Consider the following 23446-nt stretch of genomic DNA (forward strand, 5'->3'; position numbering starts at 1 on the left):
ACAAAGAGGCTGAGGGTTCACTCACTTAGCCCTGCACATTTTCCCAGCTCAGTTGAAGATATTCTATCCCAGATGTCAGACTGAGTGTGATTCACGCTGAACGGTTCGTGCTTGCACGGTTGAATCTCAAGATCCATCACTCGAACTGCAGTTCGCATGCAGAACTCCTTAACCGAACAAATATGACGTCAGTGTTGCATTCTCTGTTGCTGTGGTTGAGATGAGATCATTTACTGTGGCAGATAGATGGCATCAGTGTGGTACGCTGAAGCTGCTAGGTCATTAATGTTCTAGATCATTAAGGAGAGTACACTTCCTGTTTCCACGGGTAATGTAGTGTAAACACTGGCCTGTGCTGGGGACGTCCATGCCCTGGGCCCATGTGTAGTCATTTGTGAGCATGGAGCACAGAGAGCATGAAATGGCATGGGCCTAGGAGCATACTACAGCACGCCTGACAACCAAGCAGGTCAGGTGGTGGTGAACTCACACTCAGGCCCCCGAATCTGTCCCCCCTACTCCAACCCCCCTCCCCCCCCCATCCCAACCCCAGTCACACTAACTCTAACAGGGCAGGGCAAAGGTCGTCTTTCCTGCTCCCCACCAGACTGTCCATCAGGTGTAATAATGATGGATGGGGCAATTTCCGCCCGTTTGCTTTGCCGAGAGGATCGCACCCTCCCTGATCCCTCTGTTAGCTTTAATGACTTTCTAATGGAGCGCACTCACAAGGCACCACTGACTGCATGGCAAAAAGAGAGGGGGGGTGGAGAACGTATGGAGCGAAAGCTGAGAGGGAACAGAGCCATCAGTCACCGAAACAGCTGTTGGTGCACATCGGCACCTCCGTGGCAATGTCCTTTCCACCAATCACACCTGTCCCTTGCTTCCAGCAGGCGTGTTGGCCTGTCCACTCATCTGATTCTTTCACACGCACAAACACACACACACAAAAGTAAAAAAGCGTGCTGCTATGCTTTCACCCTGATCACCATTAAATCCGCTGACTTCCACATTCCACTGCTGACATCACTGTATGGACTCCACTCCCTTGCTGCTTCCTGCATTAATACCATCCATTAAATTTACTGGTGCAAAAGATCCCGCGAGGGTACTTAAATCTCATTTTAAATATGCTGTCTCTTTAGATCTGTACACAATGCAGAACAATAGCAGCCAATAACAAAATTGAAAATCTAGGCCAAGCAAATTTAAAAAAAAAAACACACACACACAAGGTTCTCTTTTGCACTGTCTATTGTATTGCTTCAGTCCATGCAATAGGGTTTTGAACATTATGAAATGCACGCAGATGTGTCGGTTCCTTTCACTGAAATGTCACTGATCTTCTCTCATGCACACCCACTCCATGTTCGCCGTATTTCCCCTAACACAGACTCTATTCCGATTGATCTCCGCTAATACACATACGCATTTTCACTGATCTCTCACTGATCTCACTGAACAGTGAAATGCTCACACACTCTTATCGCACCGAGTTCCTTATAGTCACTCACACTCACTCAGGCACACACCTTTCTTCCTCGTCTCCCTTCTCTCACGCACATACACACACACCCTTCTCACTCACTAAATTCATTTCACACGTACTTCTCTGATGTGAATCTTACACAGATGCACACTCCTCATACACCTGGTGGAATGCCAAGGGTGGCCTGCCAGCACAATATTACTTCCACATTCTCTACTTTCAAATTGACTCTGTAAAACCATGACTGAAGGGTGCTCTAAGCCTGGTATGCCCTGAGGTGCAACATCCGTACCTCACACAAGACACCTAAACATTTTAATTCTGCTACACGGCAGAGTAATAGACAGATAAGACAAAAGATGGAGTGAACACAAAACACACACACTTGTGATTCATTTCCCCCCTGACACAATTATGGTGCAAGCGTGCCTCACATCGCTCTCGCAAAAAACTACTGTGAACTTCAGGAAGGAAATTAAATCGCCGATAGACAAAGAACAGGAGACGAAAATTAACAACCGAACCTGCGCAGACAGACACCAAAAAGGAGGCAGACGGGATGAAATGGAGAAAAGGTGATCTGAAAAGCTACTGGTCAGCTATTTCCTGTCCTGCTAATGCCCCTTGAACACTCCTTCAGTGCTGAGCTTTGGACTTGTGGTCATTTTAAGAGGGAGAGGGTGCAAACGAACACCCCATTTACTGGCCTCTCTCTCCCATTTAGGGCCTCCTCACAGCCTACAAGCCCCTGGCTCAGCGCTAAATTATGAATTAAGCTGTCAGGAGACCCACTGTTTATGAGCTTAGGGGGGGTCATTTAAATTTAATTTGAAAAGGGATTTCAGGAGGAGATTGTCTGTTCAGCAAAAAAAACACACACACAGACACACGCTCATACGCACTCTCGCACAATCGTGCATACAGACACGGGTAGTGTGGAAGGTGGACGGGCGCGGCTATCAGGAGCTGGCCAGGTAAATAAACAGGAGGAAAGGCAGCGGAGCGGCTGGTGGTGGCAAATAAAGGTGTCAGCCAAACGGGAATGCAATCTCCGCTACGGATTAAAACGCCACAAAATGAGCGGGAGCGTGATGTGTTCTGGGCCTACAAAGAACACGCTTGAGAGCGGCTGTGCTGGAGTTTGGGACGAGTGCATTAGGGTTAATCACCATGCGCAAAAAATATGAGTTTTTCGTGAATGGCCTATAGCGAAAAACTTTCTATGGAGTAAGCACTTTCCCTCCGCCATAAGAGGGGCGGTTGCTGTGTCACCAATACCTCAGTCACGTTGCACAAGTAGCACAATGAGTTCCTCAAGCTCCTCTCCCTCTGCAACAAACTCAGCTGTTGAAGGCTGTCCACGCTACCATGTTTTGAGGCTTTCTAAAGGCTATCTGTCTGTATTTCAGGCCGATGCTCTTCCTCAAATGCGCGGTAAACATGGGCGCTTCTGGGCAGAAACCACCAGAAAGAAATCACAGCCAGACTCTGATATGAGTGCAGAAGCGTGTTAGTTCTTAGTCGTCTGTGAAGGGCATCAGCATAAGTTATTCAAAAGCCACGGTCTAAAGCGAGTTCCTCGCTTGTGCCAGAAACCCACAGTGGAGAGTCTTTGTGCTGGTGTGAATGCAACACTGCCCTGCTCCTGCCTCTCACGTGAAGAAAACCAGCTGCCCCAGTTCAGGAAATAAGAGAGAAGTCAATTCACACCAGCCTATAGTAGGGCCAACAGAGACCCCGCACTGACAGAAAGGTCATCGACAGAGGGCCTTGAACTGACCTGGGATCAGCTCTGTCATTCTCGTTTCTCTCACTTGTCATCACCGAAGGTCTGTTGAGCCTTTGGAGCGCGATTCTTTTTTGCTGTTGCAACAGGATCTAACCGCCTTTGAAGATGACAAGGAAAACAGTTGTGTTTTTTCACATGACACAGTTGAGTATGCAGTCTGGAATGATTATGTTCCCCTCCTGTCTGAAATGGTAGCGGGGACATGGTTTACATGCTTTTCAAAAGATGTAAGGCTGGATCTGAAATCAATGAGACTATCATCATGAACTGTCATTGAGGCTCCATCAACTTATACCACTGCAGCACAGTAAAAGAACTGAATCACCTCTTAAAACAACCCCTGAGCTTTGTGCTTGTGTCGGCACCTTTTCCCGGCGTGTTTATTTTATAAAGGCAAAGCCATGCGCACACACTGAGCAAGTAATTTCCCAACGTGCACATCTATGTACAAGAGCCGTCCGGTTCGCTAGTAAAAGAAGACTTGATTCAATTTCAATGGTTAACCTAATGAAAGATGTGAGTGTTCAGTATGAACCGCCTACTCGCAGGAGACAACATCAGGACTTCACACTACCCCGCATTCAAATCTAGCTATATTTTAGCATTTGCTTGAGAGGAAAGATGAGGCAGCAATACTGCTTCACAGCTCCTGAGAGACATTGCAGGTCCTCTTTCAAACTCTCCTTTCCCATGTCTGGCTGACAGCTTTGGGACACTGCATTAGATTGCCATCACACCGAGCGGCGCGTGCAAACTACTCAGCCCCTATTCCTTACTGCGTACGAATGTGCCCGGTAATTCAAGCCTGGATACTGATTCAGTTTTCTTTCCATTATGGTGATCTTTTAGTTAGGTGCCTTTTTGTTTTTTGCATTTAATTATGGCCCTTTTTGCTCACCATAGTCACCAGAGCCTCTCACTGCAGTCTATTAGTAACCCACTCACTGCATTCTCTGGTACACAGAAGCTTGGTAGAGAAGATTTAAAGAGTCCCATTCACATTCATTTGAAAATAAAACATTGGCTCAGCACCTCTGTATGCATGTGCCTCACCATTCCATCATCTACAGGCAAAGTCAGATAATCTGTTGTCACAACAGTCAGCCACACGTTAATTTGCCCCAACCATCTGCATGTAGTACAGAATGAAATAAAATTGACTTTTCATGACTGAACATGCCAAAGCATTTCAGTGACTGATGTTCTGTTCTCTCTCAGCTTTTGCTCCATACATTCTCCCCCAACCCCCCCCCCCCCCTCCAAAGCATGCCAAAATTCTATTTCATGTAAATGAACATGCAAAACATCTGACTTGATATAATCAACACTGTTAATTGCACTTTATTTAATATTCCAGCTGCATTACTATGCCCTTTTGAAAACAACGTGCTGTGCTTTTTACATTACATGGTAAATCTTTTAACATAATAAGCCTGCATAAGTCCACCCTTTACACCGCCCATCAGCAGTACATAGTTTATCCACAGACAAAATTTGTAATAAAACTGCTTACATTTAATAAAACTGTGAATAGCCTGTCGAATCTGTGTGGAGTTACAAGTCTGTGGCTAATCTATGAATAAGCATGAATGACAATGGGAGGAGTTTACAGTAGCAGAATAGGACTGGCAGTAAAAAGTAATGAGCCACTGAGGAGACTCATTCACCTGCATAAATATTTCATTGTTATGCTTAAGTAGGAGCTCAGAAATGGCACTGCACCAGTAAGAGGGTCACACCTCGCTATGTTTCTAGAATGGTCTCTATAGCACTTCACACAGATGTAGGTGTGCTGGTAACTTCTCGAGTTGTGATTCTGCTGCATTGTCTGCCCAGAGGAGTTCACTCCACTCCAGGAGAGGAAAAAAAAAAAGACGGGAAAGAAAGAAGAACATGAACTGCAGCGAGGTAACGACCAAAGCCAGGGTGTAGATCAATATCTCACTGGCTGGTTGAGTTCCCCCCTCTCCTGAAAGAGCCTCCTTTGAGTCCACAGCCCTGCAGCTTGCAGATACTGCACCGAGCATTAGAGCATTAGATGAAAGCTGCTTTGCTGATAACGCGCGCTCGTCTCCGCCGCCCCATCTTTCTCCTCCTCATCCTCATTCAACCTTGGCTGCGCCTGGCTTTCTCTTCCCTCTCGCTCGCCTGCATCACCTCCTCTGTCAGCTCCTATTGCCCATACTGTCAACACCAAGGCAGAAGACCACCCCGGAACCAGAAAAATGATACAAGAATTCACACATTATTGAGCATTTTTTATTCAATCTGACGTTGAACATTTGCTGCAGATCCTGCACTCAGTACAGCTCATTTCCCATCAAATACTGATACGCTGCTTAGTGCTATGGGCTGCTGACTGAACCAGGCACTGGCAGGTAGACCAAACTTCCTCACCTCTCCTGGAGAGGAGTTGTCAGTGTGCCATTGTGAGTGTGCTATATGCGTTGGATAATAATTCCCAGAGATCTTTAAGGAGGTAACAGATGGAGAGATGAAGGTCAGGTGGGCTTATACAATTACAATTATTTAATATTAAATACGATTAAATGAGGTGTTCAGCCAAAAAACAGTCAGTCAAATACACCACAAGAACTCTTTTTGCCTGAGGGAACCCCCAGAGTGAAAAGAAAGCAGCACCCAAAAACACAGATTATAATATTTTGTCACACACCAGGCTCGGTTCATTTATTTTCATATTTCATTTTTTAGGCCATATCAGTGGCACAAGAGAGCTAACACATGGTCATGCTGACGTGCTTTGGCTCGCCAGAGCGAGAGATTTTTGGTTTTGGATTCATGTTCTTAATACCATGGCCCCACTGGGACTTAATGACGAATTCAGTCTAAAACCTTCCCCATAATTATTCACAAAGTGGAATTTAAGCTTCATCTAACAGCTACCCTGTGTGAGTAATGTTAACCTAACTGCAAAAGGCTTACAACTTCTTCCATCTGACAATATGTTCATTGTATTTCTGTGTAAACTGCAATAACTTGCCTATAATGGCGGGAGGAATCACAACGATGTATTCTGGTCTTTGCATGCATGACATTCAAGATAATGCCACTGGTTTAGCAACTGTTGATTGTTGTGTGCTTTTTTAGTCCTACTTCATACAAATGCACAGGGATGAATCACAGATGTTAGCAATTACACTAATTGAACGTACCTTTAAACAGTCACCTCCGATGAGCCAAAACGTGTCACCGTGACCATGTTTTAGTCCTCTTTCCCTCCTGTTTAAACCTAAAAATAATATGTTAAATGAGTCTGGTACAGGGTTAAGCACATTTCTAAATGCCTTTTCTAAATTTCTGCTTGCAGCTTTTTGATTCTCTTTGGCATAGTGGCCTTCAGATGTTTATTCAGAGGAGTGTGTGTGCACACACTACCGACACTGCAACAGACCTCTAATTCATTCACATGTGAAATGTTTACCTTACATGAATGGAGGTGGTACTCAAATGAGCCGCCGTGCGTGAGCGGCTTCAAACCCGCACACAAAGCAACCCTGACCTTCTCAAATGTGCACAGAGCCGCCTGGACAGCCCGACGAGCATCTGTCGAGCCCCGCCCCCCTCACGCGCTGGCCCTGGGCCCCGCGGCTGACCTTGCTCCATCCCGCAGCAGTGTCAGCTTTCGCCCCCGCGGGGAGCGACCCGCCACCACGCGGGACGCACCCCTTGCCCTCCGCCCCTCCCTCAGTCTGTCCACATGACGGATCCCAGCGTGAGTGCCACTGTCTTCGAGTGACTGACACACTGGCTGCCGAGTTAAGAAGTCACCCAGAGAGCAAGACGTCTGTCTCTCCGGTGCATGTGCGGCAGGAGGCAGCGGGAAGCATGAGGAATCGAGGCAGCCATGTAAACGTTCCCCTGCCTCTTTGGCACGCCAGCATGAGCAGCAATGTCACAACCCGCCCTCTCAAACTGTTGTACACTACAACACCAGCAGGGGGCACCCCTGTCACCAATGGAACAATGAGCCTAGAGTCATTTTTGAAATCATAGTTATAAAGTGATTTTTTTCTCTCTCTTGCTTTCACTCTCTCACGTATAGACAAATGTCTTTTGAAATTATACACAGAAATAGGGATCCCTGAAAACAATCATTTAAATATCTGCCCACACAATATGAAGGGGATGTTTTCAGATCATACACTAAAGAAAAAGGTTGTGGTTTGTTTGAATATCACAGGATTTATAGGCAATTAGGAGGAGGATGAGTTTTACTACCCTGAAAAAGGGCTACATGAAATAAACTGTAAATTTTTACTCCACCAGAATATTTGTAAGACATTACACATGGTGATTGTGCCAGCCTCCTAATCACACTCAAATATTATAGCAAAGTTATTATGTATGGAATAATATAGATGGAAAATGGGCATTGCTAACACACGCTTTAATTAAGCTCTATAAAGTTATAGTTTCAGTTTCAAGTACATAAATCTCACAAAGCCCTATCAAAGGAAGGAGACTAGAATTCATACCTAGAGTAGTTACACTATTTTAACTTGAACTATGAAGTTAAACACTTTTGAATCTTATTCCACATGCAAGGCCCTGAAAAATTAAGTCTGTAAACTACAGTCAAATTAATCATGAATTAATATGTTAATTTGTCCTGGTCAGTGCATAATTAAACAAAACGGTTATACGCATTACTCAATTGTCTATTAGATTAGGGCAGCTTTCAGATTATGATGAATAGCAAGTGGTTCGTTTCGCTTCATCCTCAATTCAAAGGATTAATGGTACTGAGTAAACGTACGGGTCATCCAAAGACTTTGGTGCAAAAATACCCTTGACACAATCTAGGTTTTCCATCACTCAGAATGTCTTTTCAACATCTGGTCTTTGAACTGGAGCAATATCGAGAAGAACATGCAAATACTGCAAATCTGAAGAACTGCCATAATGAAAAATAGGCATTATCTCAAACAGCTACCGTGTATATGAGATTCAGACAACACACTGGTGTTGGACAGGAATAAATAACAGACAAATTTCACGTCAGCATTACAAATGTATCACATATAGATAGCAGCATAAATTATCACAAAAGCAGTGACACTTTTGATGGGACAGAGCACAAGCAGAGTGGTGGGCATTTGATACAACATGAAACAAAGTGAAATTAATCACCACACAAATTTCCCAGGGCACTTAAGTATTGACCACCAGCTTCACAAGGCTTTCACTTTCACGTTGCCACAAATTTCAACATTTTGTCACACACTCACGTTTTCAGCTCAAGGCAACTTCCCTACTTTTCCGAACCACAGAAATCCCTGAGAGGACCCATGTTGCACTGTGTCGGTCAGAGAGGACTTACTGACACCTTCACTGAGCGTCAACAACAAACTTCTGCCTCTGTTTGTTCATGGCCGAAAGAAAGGCGGACCAGGATGCAGCCATGTTATTTGGAAAAGACTGCACCCCGGTCTTACGGCTTCATGACTGTCTTTTGTCCTTGCTGCACTCTACACTGCCCATCTATTCCCTCTCTCCCCCATATAATTTCAGAAATCATGTGGCTTCCATCTCCTTCCAGGCAGGATGCCGCCCCCCCGGTCGTACCAAATAGCTTTCATCTTCCCCCTCAGACCGACGGGCCACTCTGACCGCCAGGGCACATTTCATAGTGACATGTGGGACGTGCTGCTTTCAAAATCGAGTCCTCGCGCCTCTCTGCCGCGGGTCCCGCTTGGTGTGGCACTTCTCCATGCTGTTGTGTTTCATTAAAGATGTGGCACAGAAAGAGGGAGTGCAAACTCGGGCCCCTGGACTCCATCATCACCCTTGCAGCGCCCCGCTCCGCCCACGATTGATGGGTGGGTGATTTACACCTCATCCTTTTTGAATGGAACTAATACAGTGGGTCAATTCAGCACATCACAAAAGAAATCACACTACTAACACCAGTGTAGCAAATGATATGTCTGCTTTGCTTGTTTTTTTCCTTTTTCCTTCAAAACATGTTATTTGGAACATTTTTTTTGTTGGCTCATGTTGTGTACGTTAAAGGAAACATCAGAGAATTCTTCTGGCTCACAGTGCTACTATATTTGTGTCAACAGTCATGTAATTGTGATAAGTCATGTTTATTAGTAATCTGAATGATATTAACCTACAACATGAAAAAATTCAAATGAATTGTATACAGTACATTTTATAGTTTAGTGGCTTGTACCAGTCAAATAGGGAGGAGAGTATTAATACCCTTGTACTTTAAAGAGCTGGGTGTAAGTGAGTGCATATTTTTATTAATGTGTCACTCTTCAGTACATTCAGTACATACACTCTTCAGCGATTCATACGCAATAACATCTTTGTCCTGTGAAGGACAGCACAGACAATATCTAAATCAAAGAGACAATAAAAACAACAACTGCATCAGTGTAAAAGTGGCATAATGCAAAAAAAAAAAATGAGTTTGAAAAAAATGAGTTGAGACATGACTGAGCTGAAACTGCATACATTTGACTAGAATATTAGAAAGTGGCACATTGGGATTCACAATCCAGATGAACTGAGTGGAGATGAAATGTGTGGGTTGGGGGCTGTACATAACGCCAGCTATGTAACCGTGCTAGTGGTCTCTAGTGAGTGGCAGTCTGGCAGATGAACTGGTCCTGCTTGCTTTTACAGCCTCAAGGATATGAAGGGTTCTCCTTCGTAAAGCCTCTAAAATGCAACTGATATAAGAGGTTATGCAACCGTTAAGGGGTGATGTGAAACATTCTTCTGTGCCATTATTTACAATGCCACTTTCTCTCATCTCTCCATGTATCAGTAGAAGTCATCCCTGCTTGGATTCTACAGCAGTAAGTACTCAGTTCCATATCAGGAAATCATTACTATATGAAAAGTTTATTTATTCATTTGAATTATTGCCATATCCAGGCCAGCAGAAAGTTATAGAAAATACACTGTGGAATATAAACAGGAAATGCAAGGGTCACACAAACCATAGCATATAACTGCCTAAAAGGCAACACAGAGCTTCTTACCAATTAAAAACAATTTTATAACAATGTGAGCATTATTTGTAATTATGATTACTAACTGTTGTTTGTGAATACAATCAAAAATGGACTGTCAGGTGTTCTTCAGATCCCAGCCCAATCAGCAGAATGGGGTAGATTTTAATTGAACGAGTATTTCAATGTAATTTATCTGATTATTGTTAAATGACCAACCAGTTTTTCCCTAATGAAAAAGGAGCAAGCCAGCTCTGCGGTGTACTGTAATAAATAAGAATGTCTAGTTTGGGAACTGTGTCGCTTCTTTGGTCTCTTCATCCGCAGTCCCCGCTCTTTCGTTCCACCTTCCGCAGCCGGCCGCTGGAGGGGACACCATCTGCCCAGTTACTCCAAACTAGTGCAGCTGACCACAACAGAAACATGGCTGAAAATGCCCATGGAAAAGAAACGGACCAGGGCCTGTATTTATCAAGCGTCTGAGAACTACTCCTATGAGTTCTGCTAAAAGCACTTCTCGCAGTAAAAATGTCCAACCTCAGACTAGGCGGATTAGACTTCGACTCTAACTCTCAGCTGGAAGAAAGACCGTTTCCTATGAGCAGATCCCACTTGATTTTTATGAGTGAAGTGCCGTCAACCAGCGATAACATTTTTCGCACATTGTTCCATATGTTGAGAAAATGTCCAATAAATTCAAGCATTGAAAGCAGTAGTGTTGCGTATCATTGCTGTGATTTATGAACACAATCAAACATTTCATGGCGATGAATAAATGCAAGCAAATTAGCTCGGATAGTTTCCAATGTTAGTCACCCTGAAAGCAACAAATTGCTTTGTTAATAATCAAAATATTGAAATGTTTGTCAAGACTATATCGTCTTATTTATTTTTTATGGCTAATATTGTAATAATTCCCGATTGGCCCCGAGGATAATAGTCTGGAAGTGCCACAAATTTCAACGCGAGTCTGAAGCTTTCAGACATTTTGTAGAATTGCACAAGTTATAATTCCAAGGGCCCAGTTCCTGTCTATACCATACTACGTGTGATCTCATGAGCACTGTCGATGACATAGGCCTAACTGATATGTGAAATATTGTTCAAGTTTATGGGTTTCATACTCTGTCGCATGTTCCTATAAACACTGAAACGCAAGATAAATGTTTGATGTGCAGCTCGTTGTTACTTGAACTGCGCACCTGCAAACGGTCGTGGGAATAGAGTCATCAGCCACGGTCTTAAAGATATCCCTTTCAGCGAGTAGGTGACAGCGGGACGAAATTGTGTTTCTTGGCAACGGGAGAATTTTTTTTTTTTGAAAGCATCATTTAAATTACTTTTATTAATGCAGTGAGTACTGGCGTTCTTCCCATAGATGGATTGACGTCTCTGACAAGGTCGGTAACAAACAAAATACCCTCCTTATCGGACAGATATTTTTCAACAGCTCTTGTTGTTGTAAATCATATTGTACACAAAACATATTTTCCCTCCAGAAACATACGTGGAGGCTAACGCGACGTACACACCTGTTGGCATCTTCTAACAGGTTAGGACAGTTCGCAAAGAGTCCTCAATACCTGCCAAGATAGGAGTACTTTTCAGTCTGAGGAATCTTGATAGCTTTGTACCAGCATGGCGTCACACTCAGAATTTTGAAGTACTTAGGGCCCATTTTCTCCTCTGAGATGCTTGATAAATACAAGCCTAGGTCAAGTCCTTGGGGTCATTTAACAATGGCAAATATATTACAGGATTGCCACAAACTCATTTTACAAAGCAGAAAACCCCTGAGATGTTACGTCAATGCAAACCACTCTCGTTAAGTCCAAGAGGTAATATGGCCCATTGGGGGAAAAAAGGTTGTTATCAAAGCTGGACTGTATTTGGCAAAATAATAAAAGAATATGATATTTGTCAGTTACATAGCTTAGCTGCACAGGAGAAAACAATTGCAGGAGTTTCATTTATACATGTCCAGTTCAACCCCTCCACAACCCCACCCAAAGAGATCTGTGCAATTCACATCTGATACATTTCTTCAAGGGGGCGATAGGAATGAGAGTTAACATTATTCGTACGTGAATTCTAATTAAAGACCGAGTTTCATTTGAGGTGCATCTTGGATTTAAAGAGAAAAGCAACTGCAGCAGTTTCTGTGCAGCACCTCAAAAGAAGCAGGCCTTTGCAGCTGGTCTCGGTACAGCTCGTCTCTATGAAACATTGCCAAGGTTTTTTTTTTCCGAAAAAAAAAAAAAGAGAAGAAAAGAAAATCCTTCAAGACAATGTCTGACTACTGCCACCCAGTGGTAGATATCAGTATTGTACAGTAGAGGGAGCAGAAGTGGTCACTGTCAACGTACAATGCCCAAGCGCCATTATTTCTTAAGATTGTGAAATATTTATTGCAGAGAGATAGTCGATGTGGGAGCATAAAACAGCGCGTGCTTGGGTGCATCTCTTGCAGAGTGATGGTTTACTTCGTTTTCAGGGTGGGTCTGTGCCCAGGAATTCTAGATGGTGTAAATATGAAAACGAAAAATGAGTTGTAGTCATGATTACTGGCCTAGTGCACGTTCTGGAAGCACTATATCAGGTCATCTGAAATGATGACTGACAGAAAAGCATGCCATAATGTTCACTGATGCATTGATGCAAGTGCTGCAATGAAGCAGCTCAAACCTGAGCAAAGTTGCTGCCATGTTAACACTCCTAAACAGACTCATCTGTGCGACTGCTGTGGAACATACCTACCCATTAATTCAGAATGAGAAGGGAATCATTTTAATTAGAAAATGCTGTATTTGATGTAATTGAATGTAATGTATTTATGCTGTTGTCAAAGGACAATTCCACTTATCCATATATGACATCTTTATTGATGTTGTGTAATTATAGAACACAGTTCCCATTAACCCTGGGCGTGATATCATTTAAACAGAACTGCATCACTTACACATAAAGCACATTCTAAATGAAGCTGCTGGAAAGGCTTTGAACTGTACATATACATCATTGTTTGCATGTGCATCAGTCTGGAGATATAAGGGCTGTGCATCTTAGAATGTATCCAGAATATATCCAGAATGTATATTCAAAACATTTTTGGACTTGAGAAAACCTTTAATTGTAAATCCTCCAAAAATGGCTAATTCAATCTAATGAAAGGGAACTTGTTTAGACATTCATGTTAATTATGCAATTAGGGTGTTTGGATAAAACAAAAAGCTGAACTGTCCATAGCATTTATAATCCATTTCAGATTCAGATCTGAGCCAAACGTTGGGGGGGCATTCAATTCCAATGTGGGATTCGGAGAGTAAATAATAATAGTTGTCTTCACAAACACAGTGCAATTACACACACCACTGGTCTCAACCAAAACAACAGACACATTTCTTCAAATCCGATTCATTCCCCAGGAAAAAAGGTTTCCTCTGAATTGACAAAAAAAAAAGACAAACGAAATTAACGGCCAAATTACCGGCTTTGTGTCTTTAAGGATATTTCTTAAGCTGCAAGAATTTTAGCTTTGGGGTCCCAGGTGCATATGGAGTTTGCATTGTCAGAAAATTACGAGTTTAAATAAGGGGTGCCAGATGGGAGCTTAAACTTAAAATTACCCCATTATGCCTACATCCAGCACACTTACGGCAAAAAAAGATCTTCTAAAAGAGGCAGGCAGCAGAGCAATCCTAATTGAATTCCATTAAACACAAAAAGCAACGGGGGCTGTGAGAATTGTGTTTAAGTGCATGGTGAGCTCTGCTGCAGCGGCTCTGCCTGGAATGCTTATTTGAACAGCCAGACATCTGCCTTCGAAAAGGGCAGCAAAAGAACAGTGCAGCCCAACCATTATTTACAATGTGGGCCCTGAGCACCACGCAGAGGAAGGGCGAATGCTATGCTTTTATTTCATACTGCACCGCGAATTACTCAAGGGCCCCCACATCCCATCACAGAGGCCTTTCGTCTGCGCTCAGCCTTTATTTTGGAGACGCGATAAAAGTCTTTCGGTTCGATGGTTTTAACGCGGCCATAACAAATACACCGCATAAAAGTTGACGTCAAACCAGAAGTCCTGAGACCGGGGGGGGCAAAAACCTAGCCAACAAGGGCACATTTATACGCACAGATCAGGTCAAAATGGCGACGACATACTGCACCTTCCCCGGTCTAGCATATCAATTTGAATTTGGATATCTTGGCCAGATGTCACCGCATTGTGGCGATGCAGTGTTCCTCTCAGCACAGATTAATATGCAGGGGTTGAACACTTGACCATGAATATTACCCCAGCTGATTTATTGCATCTCCTCACCAAGAAAAAAAAGGAAAAAGGGAAAGTAACAGCTGGCACAAATGCAAGTCTAACATTAATTTACTTAAGTGGATTCATAACGGATTACCCAACGTTCACAACACAAAGTCAATGTGTGTAAAGCAGGACCGGAGATCAGTGCTTAACCTCTTGTGGCTTAAATCAAATGGAATTCTCGCCATTTAATGATTGCACTGAACACACGGTTGTTTCTCACCTGCAGCGGAGGGTGAGAGCGGATCTCTGCAAGAGCAATCACACCTCCAAATCAATTGAGATTTATATAGTCCATGACTTTTGAAAGATTAATGCAAAAGGAGACTTCTTGAGGTGCATTTTTCCAATATACTGTGCCTATGCAAGTTTTTTTTTTCCCCACAAATACACAATGTTCTCTTAGCAGTGAACACCACTGTTCAATGATTTTTGGTGATGGGCACAAGCCAGCAAGCAATACAAGCCAGCAAACTTGCCGACTCGTTAGTAAAGTCAGCACACGGACAGCGCTGGATGTGAAAGAAAAACATCAAGGCAGCAAGTTAAGTAAAGAGCACATTTTGCCCAATAGAACAGATTTTAAGATTTGAGTATTTTTGCAATGTCTTTTCAAGGACAGCAGCAAACCTGGAAACTGATCATCCATGCCTTTTAAAGTTCCCCCCCCCCCCCCCCCCCCTCAATGTACACAGTATACATAAACATAAAAAGCAACACTTGTAACAGTACTTGTTTAATTTCCTAATTCTATTCAAGAGGCACATAATGGTTAGATGGAATGTGGCCCTTTGTATTTTTCTTTTATTAGGTACTTAAGTATGCATTGCAAATTTAATATTAATAAATTACTTGCTATATAAAAAAGTAATGAACTCTGCATAGTATATGGCATTTTTGAGACTCAGGACAAAGTATGATGGTCTAGAATCTGGCCTCTGAAAATAAAGGTCTGGGCTATATTGGGGAAATGTTCAAAACTGACTACAGCTTGGCTGGAGATTCTTTCAGGGATTTAGGTTTGTGGCTCCTTGACTCTCAGCAACCTGGTCCTGTTGAGCTTCTGTGCAGCAGCAGTTAAAGTTGCTTCCTTATCCTACAGGCAATGCAGCTGAGTAAGATATGGAATGTATACTGAGGGCAATTTACTATCACATCCCTAACAGTAACAGGCTGGTTTGCAATTAGGACATGACACATATGAAAATGCATTCCATCCATAAATGGCACCCAATGGCCTTACTTGTGGAGTGTCAACGATACCAGGCATCCACCTCTTCACATACCAAGATTATCCACACAATATTGGTGACATTCAGAAACAGCACATGACACAAGACATACATTGCAAAAAAGGTGATATTTTAATTCAGTAAGTTTACGCAGTTGGTGTGTGGGCGCTGTCAAAGTAAGAGGGGAAACCGCACTGTGAAAAGTTGAGAAATAAAGCAGGAGGAGGCTCTTCCTTCATGGGGCCAGTCACTTCTGGTTGGCCTTTGGGGAGGCTCTCTCTTCCTCTTCTGCACAGAACAGTCCATTTTATATGCTCATGACAAAGCGGTTCACCTGTTTCAGGTACTCTGGTTTGAGGTACTGCTGGAGTTCCCCCTTCTTCACCCACATGAAGGCCCCTTTCTGAGTTTGTGAGAGATCGCAGCTCGATAGCAGCGCCTTGAAGAAAAATACCTTGGCTCCAACACAGGCCTCAGTGCGGATGTCCTTGGGGAATTTATACTTGTAGACTCCGCAGGGTGTGTTGCCAAGGAACGACGCCTTAAAATCTGCACCTGCAATCAATAACTTGAGATATTAGTCTTAGGCTGAGGGGAAAAACCTGATTTCAACTGTGCAGGAGAGCAATTTGTCACCAAAAGAACTGAAAAAGAAGAGGACAAACGGTGCAGAAAGAAAAAACGGACAACGCATTGTCTGCACTGTTGAGACGATTAACTACGTAATGCCGGGGACATTTTAAAACAGCACGGACAAGTAGCCAGTTCCCTTAAAGGAGTGGTTCTTAGCCCGAGGCCTTATCAGCTTCAGGCACTGGATCATTTAACACGCTGGATGTGTTCATCAGAGGTAGGGAAAAAAAAGCAGTTGTGAGAGCAGAAACAAAGCCTTTTTTGTGTTACGGTTTTGTAGTTGTAGCTCTGACCCACAGAAAGTACTCTTTGTTAGACGGGTTGACAGCAACTGAATATAAGGTTAATGAAAGCAAACTGTCACACAAGACAGCCAGGATTATAAATCATGATTTCTTTCTGCTTCAGTCCAAACAGTCAAGCAGCACCATCTCATTTCCCATGAACAAAGTGTAGCCGTCCTGTAAAGAGACAAGCACTGGCCCTTTTCTCCCCAAACACAGGGTCATCAGGGGGAGAGGGGTGGGGGGAATTAGGTCCTGTTCCGATTAAAGGACACAACTACAAGAAATTACTGAGCAGGGCTCAGATCTTTGAGCTGCACAGTACCCACTCCCACCAAGTACCCACAGGCACTGACAGTGATGGTGTCTAAGGGTTCAGAGAAGGGGTAAGAGAAGGCAGAATGTTACCTGGCAGGCTGGTGAGGGCACGCTCAGCGGTCTGCCGCAGAGTCTCTCCGGCCTCCCATTGCAGTTGGGGCAACAGCCATAGCTCCTTATTGCCAACCTGCTTCTTCACCAGCAGAACAAGGCTGTCTCTAAGACAGCGGTCCACAGAGCTCGTGTCCATCTCAGCTGCCTCTGATAAAACACAGGTCAGACCTTCAGCAACCCGTGAGTTTCACAGGGTGGAGGATTCAGTATAAAATTTAACAAGCATTGATGCAGCTCAAGCAACTGGGGGTTTTACAACAAGCCACCATAATACCAACTTACTTCTAATGAGACTTGGAACAGATCAAACTGCTAAGTATTGGTACTGCCTTTCCATTCCCCACGTTGAATTACAGACCTGTAAACCGTGCTGCTGGATGGAACTGCTTCAGCTTCTGTTCCCACGTGTCCTCCATGTCCTGAGCTGTGATGATTTCCTGACCCCCAGAATCTTCCTCTTCATCAGAGTCATAGTCTTCCTCCTGTTTGCGGCTCGCACGTTCTGCGTCCTCGAGCAGCCGCAGCTCGTGGTCTGACAGCAGGCTCTTCTCCAGTTCTATCTGCAAAGCAAAACAGTATTCTGTGAGCCTTAGGAACAAGGTCTGAACTCAGGATAAACAACAACGTCCAAAACCAATGATCGTCGGGGCTACTGTAAAGGAAGCCAGATGCTAGAGAGAATATCCACTCATCCATCTAATGAGTTGCTAACTCGTAAGCCCCAAACTGGGAGCCCCAAGTTTCCAAATACCACACAAATAAGAACTAGCTATTGCTAGCTCGCTAACATTGTATTTTCGCCAGCTAGCTAGCAAGCTGTTTATTCTCACTTGACACTGCCATGACAGCAAAGTGCAAAATGGGGCAAAGGCAGCTAAACAGTTAGCTAGCTAGTCAGAGCTTTGACTTGTATCGTTGGATTTAACAGCTAGCTAATTAGTAGATACGAGATGGACCTCACCTGGTGCATTAACTTAGCGAACTCATCCTCTATCGGGTGCCGATCCTGAGAAATTACTGGCAACCTTTGTAGACAAACTGCTCCATGCAGCTGCCATTGAGACGGCGTTACCGCCTCTTTGGACCTTAGCAAGCTGGCTCCTGGGACAGTGAGTGACAGTTTCCGACAGACCGTTCTATGAGCTCCTGTACCTGAAATATGAGTGAAAAGTTGTCGTAGAGGACGAGCAACCATTTTGCATGTAGGCGCCGCCATTTTCAACTCATGCTATACCCAGAATTCCTTGTGAGGAGGAATTACGAAATGGGAGCGTTACATTGAATGGGGGTGGATGGAAAAAAGTATTTGGCCAGTTTATCCTGTAAATGAATGTATTTTTATTTATATAAGTATTACGTTGATTATTTTAATTTATATTAAGCTATTATTTATGTGTCATAATCTATTCAAAAAATAAAAAAAAACGTAGGATATTGTACATTAGGAAATATAGTACATGTTCCCTAATATTAATAAATGTAATATTCCGGACACACTTGTTGACGGATGCACGTTGGGGTTGGAAATCCGCGTAACAACCATATGAAGGTGACATGTAAACCACCGAGTTATGTACTGTAGCTAAAGATTTCAGCTTGTCGATAACTACTTGTTACACGAGAGCTGTGACTCGGAGTCTGTCTACTGGGTATCAGACGCAGCCATGAATAAAATAGGTAGACAGATCTGTACATTTGTGAGAGGGGCTTGCAAGCATGTTACCGGGTCTGTGAGGACAGGAAGCTTTGCTGTGTAAGTCGGAAGTGTTCCCTCATTGAAAAAAATAATTGTCAGATCTGTTTCATTATTCCTTTTTGTGTCATTGTGGACTGTTTGCCTTATGCATTAAAATCCCAAAATTCATCATTTGGCATGGTAGCTAGCTGTCTTATCATTTTGTTGCCTGTTTCCGAGACCTGCGGTGATGTCACTGGTCAAATGGAACAAGAAAAGGACGAATTGATTATCAACTTGGAAAACTAAATGAATCTTTTCTCGTTTTGTAGGAATGGAAATGCCCGTACAGTGTCTACGACTGCTGTAAGACTGCAAGAGTCAGTGCAGCCTAGCACTGATCTTTCTGAAAATCAGTCTAGAGACTTCAGGTAAGAATCAACAATTGATGCTGCAGGAACGAGAAATTTCTCTGGTTTGTTTCTTCCACGCTTGTAGCCGCAGATACTTTAGAGTAGTTCCCCAGCCATTTTAATTAGGAATGTTTTGGCGGTTAGCCTTGAATTGGGTACCACATGTGTTTTGCAGTTTCTACCCACCTTTGCCTGGCCAGGAAAGTTCGTTGAGATGGGGTGGAAAAAAGTTTGAAGAGCTGCCAATTGCACACATCAAAGCCACATATAACAAGTAAGACCATCTTGATATTTCGTCCTAAATTTTACTTTGTAGAGAATATTTCTGAAAGTAGTACAGAGGCAGACGGAAATCTCTCCCGGCCTCTGCAACAGATTACGTTTTAAAGTTTACAAGTTGAGTCTTTTTATGGCGCAAAGGAAACACCAAGTGCCTTACACTGATTCATCTTTTTAATCTGTTTATTTTGTTCATAGATTTCTTCCTTTATGTTTTATTTATGTTGAAGAGTCTAGTGTCTGCAGACAAACATATACCAATCAGCATCAGTCATATGGACTGAACAAGTGACTTAAAGAAGAACTATGGTGCCTGGGTTGAATGTGCTTAAAGTAGTGGTGATTTGTAATCGTAAGAATTCCCTTGTCTTAGTACACTCATCCAGGTTACAGACAACCAGGGCCAGTCCATGGTCAGGACATCGTGTGGCACAGAGGGGTTCAGAAATGCCAAGAGGGGAACCCCCATCGCTGCTCAAACTGCAGGCATCTCAGCTGGAGCGGTAAGATCACCTCACAGTCAACAGCGATGCAGAAACAGAAACTATCAAGTACTGACGTATCATTCGTTTGGCAAAACAATTAATTGTAGCAAACCATGGTGTGATGCAAGTATATAACACAGCAGATCAATCTTTTTCAATGACATCATTTTTAAATGTAAATTGATGATCAATTGTGGATTAATGATGATATTTTCAAAAATATTTCCCTGGATTACAATCATGCACATTTCCTGTTCTCTTGCTGAATTTTATGTTGATGAAGATCAACAGATCATCTTTAAAAAGATCTAGAAAGGCAGGGCAAGATCTGATCCAAGATACTGTTATTGTATTCTTTGGATGAAGATGTGAATGAGACATGAATTTAAAGAAGCTAGGAAAAATTCATGTTTCAGCAGAGAAAACCTTTTTAAACAAGGCTGGTTGAAAGTGTCTGAACTGCCTGTCGATGGTAAAATTCACTGTCACAAACTAGGTTATTTTACATTTTGTTTCTCTCATGTTAAAAATGTACTCTTTGCATTGTGCACCAGGTATTTATCACTTTGCTTTGCAGTCATGGCAGAAACATGCATCTCTCTAGTTCTCTCCTTCTTGTATTACAGCTATGACCCACAAGGGGGCAGCACCACCACAGCGTTCCATTGAAAGGGGGCAGGGGGTCTTGCATTTCTTTGCCTCCCCTTAAACCTTTTCAATTCTACCAGTGGGGTTTCGGAAGTAATAATGTGATATATCCTCATGGCGCAAATACTTATGAATATAGACAGCCCAACACTTTTATCCATAATCTGATTATAACATCCCACAGAGCAAATAAAACCCCCTGCCACAAACTGTCAATATGAATCTTTTGGTGGTGATCACTCTGTTGCGCCACTATCTATATTTGTATGTTTGTATGGTCAGAGCAGGGTAGTGCAGTCCTGCTGTCTCTGCTTTCCCTGGGAGCGCCACAGGAGAGAATCAATTTGTTCTGGAGCCGGTGCTTCCGAACAGATGGCGTTTACGAATTCCTCTGATTCACCCTGTACTTGATTTTTCAAGTTCTGATCTGGCCCGTCTCTCTCTCTCTCTCCCTCTCACCATTTAATGACATGTCTGATATGATTATTAAACCCTGTGGGTGATTTCTCGTGTACGACTTCAATAATGTCGCATGGCCTCGATTGCTGCGTCCATTTTGCCAACAGCTCGAAATGGTGTGCTCTTGCAGTAACAATATCACTGATTTCAAATGGCAACTCAACAGCAGCTGGTACCCAGTGAAATCTCCTTAAAAAATAATTGGACATTTTCTGCACGCCGCAAATGCCATATAGTAAATTGCATTTATATCGGGTCATAGAAATCAAATTAAATAACGTGAATGAAATTAAACCATAGCAATCTCTATGAGGAAAATGTACTTGAGTGTAATGTGCTGTAGTCGTCTGTGTGTTTGCCCGTGTCCACTTGTCCCTTGATTATTTGCAAGAATTTGTGGTATTTATTGCTCATCCTTCAATGGCCCCGTGTCCCTGCTTTCTCCCTCCCCTTGGCAGAAGGCGCAGGCGAAGGGCGTGACGTTCGTGCGTGTGCTGGTGAAAGGCCTGGGCCCCGGGCGTTTGGTGAGTCCCTTTCTGCATCTTGCGCGGCCAGAGCAGCTTGCCGGCGATGAGCCGTCAGACTCCAGGTCTGAATGGCAGCTCTCTGTGAGTCACAGCGCACAGACCAGAGTGCCCTCTCAGCGCCGAGCCGGGCTAAATCGCCATGCCGAGAGACGCTCCGGGCCAGCCAAGCTGAACAGCCCCATTTGTCCTTTAATATCTGTCTAATTGCCACCATTTTATCTGGGAATGAATGGCAATTTTAGCTCTCTCTCTCTGCAACACTGCGCACACCCTACAGCTACAAGCACATATACAAACCTAATGGCTGTTGCGAATGTCTTTGAGGTCACAAGTTGCTTCACTGTGAATGTATTTGTGTTGTTGTTTCATCTTTTAGAGCGTTCTGAACAATTTATCAGTTTTGTTTGCGGGGGGCACGGACAGTACAATTAATTCAAAAGTAAAGCAGCAGAATTCATCGGGGGTGTGTTAATTTCATTATTCTATCTCGAATGTCCTTGCTTTTTACATTCACATCGCTTGTCGCTCGGGAGATGGCAGGCCACGAAATGCAAATATTCAGCCGCCGTATTTTTAGCCTTCGCCACGCAGCACTGTTGTGCCTGCGGCGGACTTTCACCAGACCCCCCGCCGTCGCCCGGGCGGGCGTGCGCCTGTGGCGGAAATGGAGTCAGAGGGAGAGTGTAATGAGGCACACTCTGCTGGGAAGCAACAGGGGGCTTCGCGAGCCTGTGGGAGGCCGCTCCCCCTCGGCCACGTTTACAGACAGCTGGAATTTGTGATGTGAAATAACTGCTGAACAACAACATCCAGTCCAATATTTGCTGTCAATATAAGACACGTCCTTTTTTCGTTATCACTCCGTCAAATCCCTTATTGGAAAGCGTCTTTGCCAAAAAAAGAGTTTTCCTCTCGGCAGAACATCTCTACTCAAAACATCGAGTTTCTTATTAGCTCATTTCAAATAATCCAGGATGGGGAGATAACTGCAGATCAATTGTGGCCATAAAGGTAAAAAAAATCCCTCAAACTTTTCAAGAGCCTGCTCGGTAATCATAAATGTTTACACTGTACGTGAGACATGAAGGAATAAACTGCAGGAAAGGGAACAAAAGCATTACAGCCAAATCCTCAAAACCCCAACCCACATAGGGGATTGTGTCTCTTTGCTGATATCCTTCATGGAAAATCTTTTCATTTTGTGCCGAGATACATGTTTGAAGAAAGAAAATTACAAAGAGGAAAAAAAGCCAGTTGTTGGTTTACAATTTCAGACGTCACGCAGGTCATAAAGAAGAAATGAATTCTTTGTGATGGGGAAATGGACAAGGTTTTTGCACCTTGTTTGTTCTGTTTGGTGTTAGGGGGAAGCCATTTTGTGCTCTCGGTTGAAATTTTACACATGGTGTGGTAACGCGTGTTATTTCTCACTTTTATTATAGCCTGCCATTAAGGGGTTAACGATGGGTGGATTGGAGGTTGTGTCCATCACTGACAACACCCCTGTACCCCACAACGGCTGCCGCCCACGCAAGGCTCGGAGGATGTGAGGACTGGCTACCTCCACATACCACACGCTGCAGGGACTCTGCTGTCTGCCTGTGATTTAACACCAATAAACTGCTATTTGTTTTACAATGTGTGCAACATTGGTGTGTCAGAGCTCTTTTTTTCTGTTGGGAAGTATTTGGCATAGGGGGGTGTTACACTGAATTTCCAATCTGCAGAGACTATTTTGACATTGCAAGCCTTTGCTCTTTGCAAGCCTGCATGTCTTTGTGGATTGTACAG

The 23446-nt window shown here is 43.4% G+C and overlaps 2 protein-coding genes across 3 annotated transcripts; one reads left to right on the top strand and one right to left on the bottom strand.

Annotated features, from left to right (window-relative positions):
- Window positions 1–15379: 15379 nt before the first annotated feature.
- Window positions 15380–18385, bottom strand: mrpl46 (mitochondrial ribosomal protein L46). The gene is made up of 4 exons (XM_036544215.1): window positions 18131–18385; window positions 17528–17729; window positions 17146–17316; window positions 15380–16375 (listed from the first exon to the last, which is right to left on the bottom strand). The coding sequence occupies exons 1-4, from the start codon at window positions 18383–18385 to the stop codon at window positions 16128–16130; spliced, it is 876 nt and encodes a 291-aa protein (XP_036400108.1). The 3' UTR covers window positions 15380–16127.
- Window positions 18386–18679: 294 nt separating this feature from the next.
- mrps11 (mitochondrial ribosomal protein S11) lies at window positions 18680–23293 on the top strand. 2 transcript variants are annotated; one of them, XM_036544035.1, is made up of 6 exons: window positions 18680–18922; window positions 19177–19275; window positions 19433–19531; window positions 19910–20039; window positions 21587–21652; window positions 23098–23293. In XM_036544035.1, exons 1-6 carry the CDS (start codon window positions 18834–18836, stop codon window positions 23203–23205), a joined length of 591 nt encoding a protein of 196 aa, XP_036399928.1. In that variant the 5' UTR covers window positions 18680–18833; the 3' UTR covers window positions 23206–23293. The 2 variants fall into 2 exon arrangements, with proteins under 2 accessions (XP_036399928.1, XP_036399929.1); XM_036544036.1 differs by lacking the exon at window positions 21587–21652.
- The last annotated feature ends 153 nt before the right edge of the window (window positions 23294–23446 follow it).

The sequence above is a fragment of the Megalops cyprinoides genome, chromosome 13 (genome assembly GCF_013368585.1).
Source record: "Megalops cyprinoides isolate fMegCyp1 chromosome 13, fMegCyp1.pri, whole genome shotgun sequence".
In the NCBI taxonomy this organism is placed as follows: Eukaryota; Metazoa; Chordata; class Actinopteri; order Elopiformes; family Megalopidae; genus Megalops; species Megalops cyprinoides.

Excerpts from the sequence above, each read along its gene's own strand:
- mrpl46 (XM_036544215.1), bottom strand. The coding sequence starts at position 18,385 with ATGGCGGCGCCTACATGCAAAATGGTTGCTCGTCCTCTACGACAACTT. Across the intron at positions 17,317-17,527 it reads TCCAGCAGCACGGTTTACAG|AGGCAGCTGAGATGGACACG; the intron begins GTCTGTAATTCA and ends GTGTTTTATCAG. Across the intron at positions 16,376-17,145 it reads TGCCCTCACCAGCCTGCCAG|GTGCAGATTTTAAGGCGTCG; the intron begins GTAACATTCTGC and ends TATTGATTGCAG.
- mrps11 (XM_036544035.1), top strand. The coding sequence starts at position 18,834 with ATGAATAAAATAGGTAGACAGATCTGTACATTTGTGAGAGGGGCTTGC. Across the intron at positions 19,276-19,432 it reads AATCAGTCTAGAGACTTCAG|TTTCTACCCACCTTTGCCTG; the intron begins GTAAGAATCAAC and ends TGTGTTTTGCAG. Across the intron at positions 21,653-23,097 it reads GCCTGGGCCCCGGGCGTTTG|CCTGCCATTAAGGGGTTAAC; the intron begins GTGAGTCCCTTT and ends CTTTTATTATAG.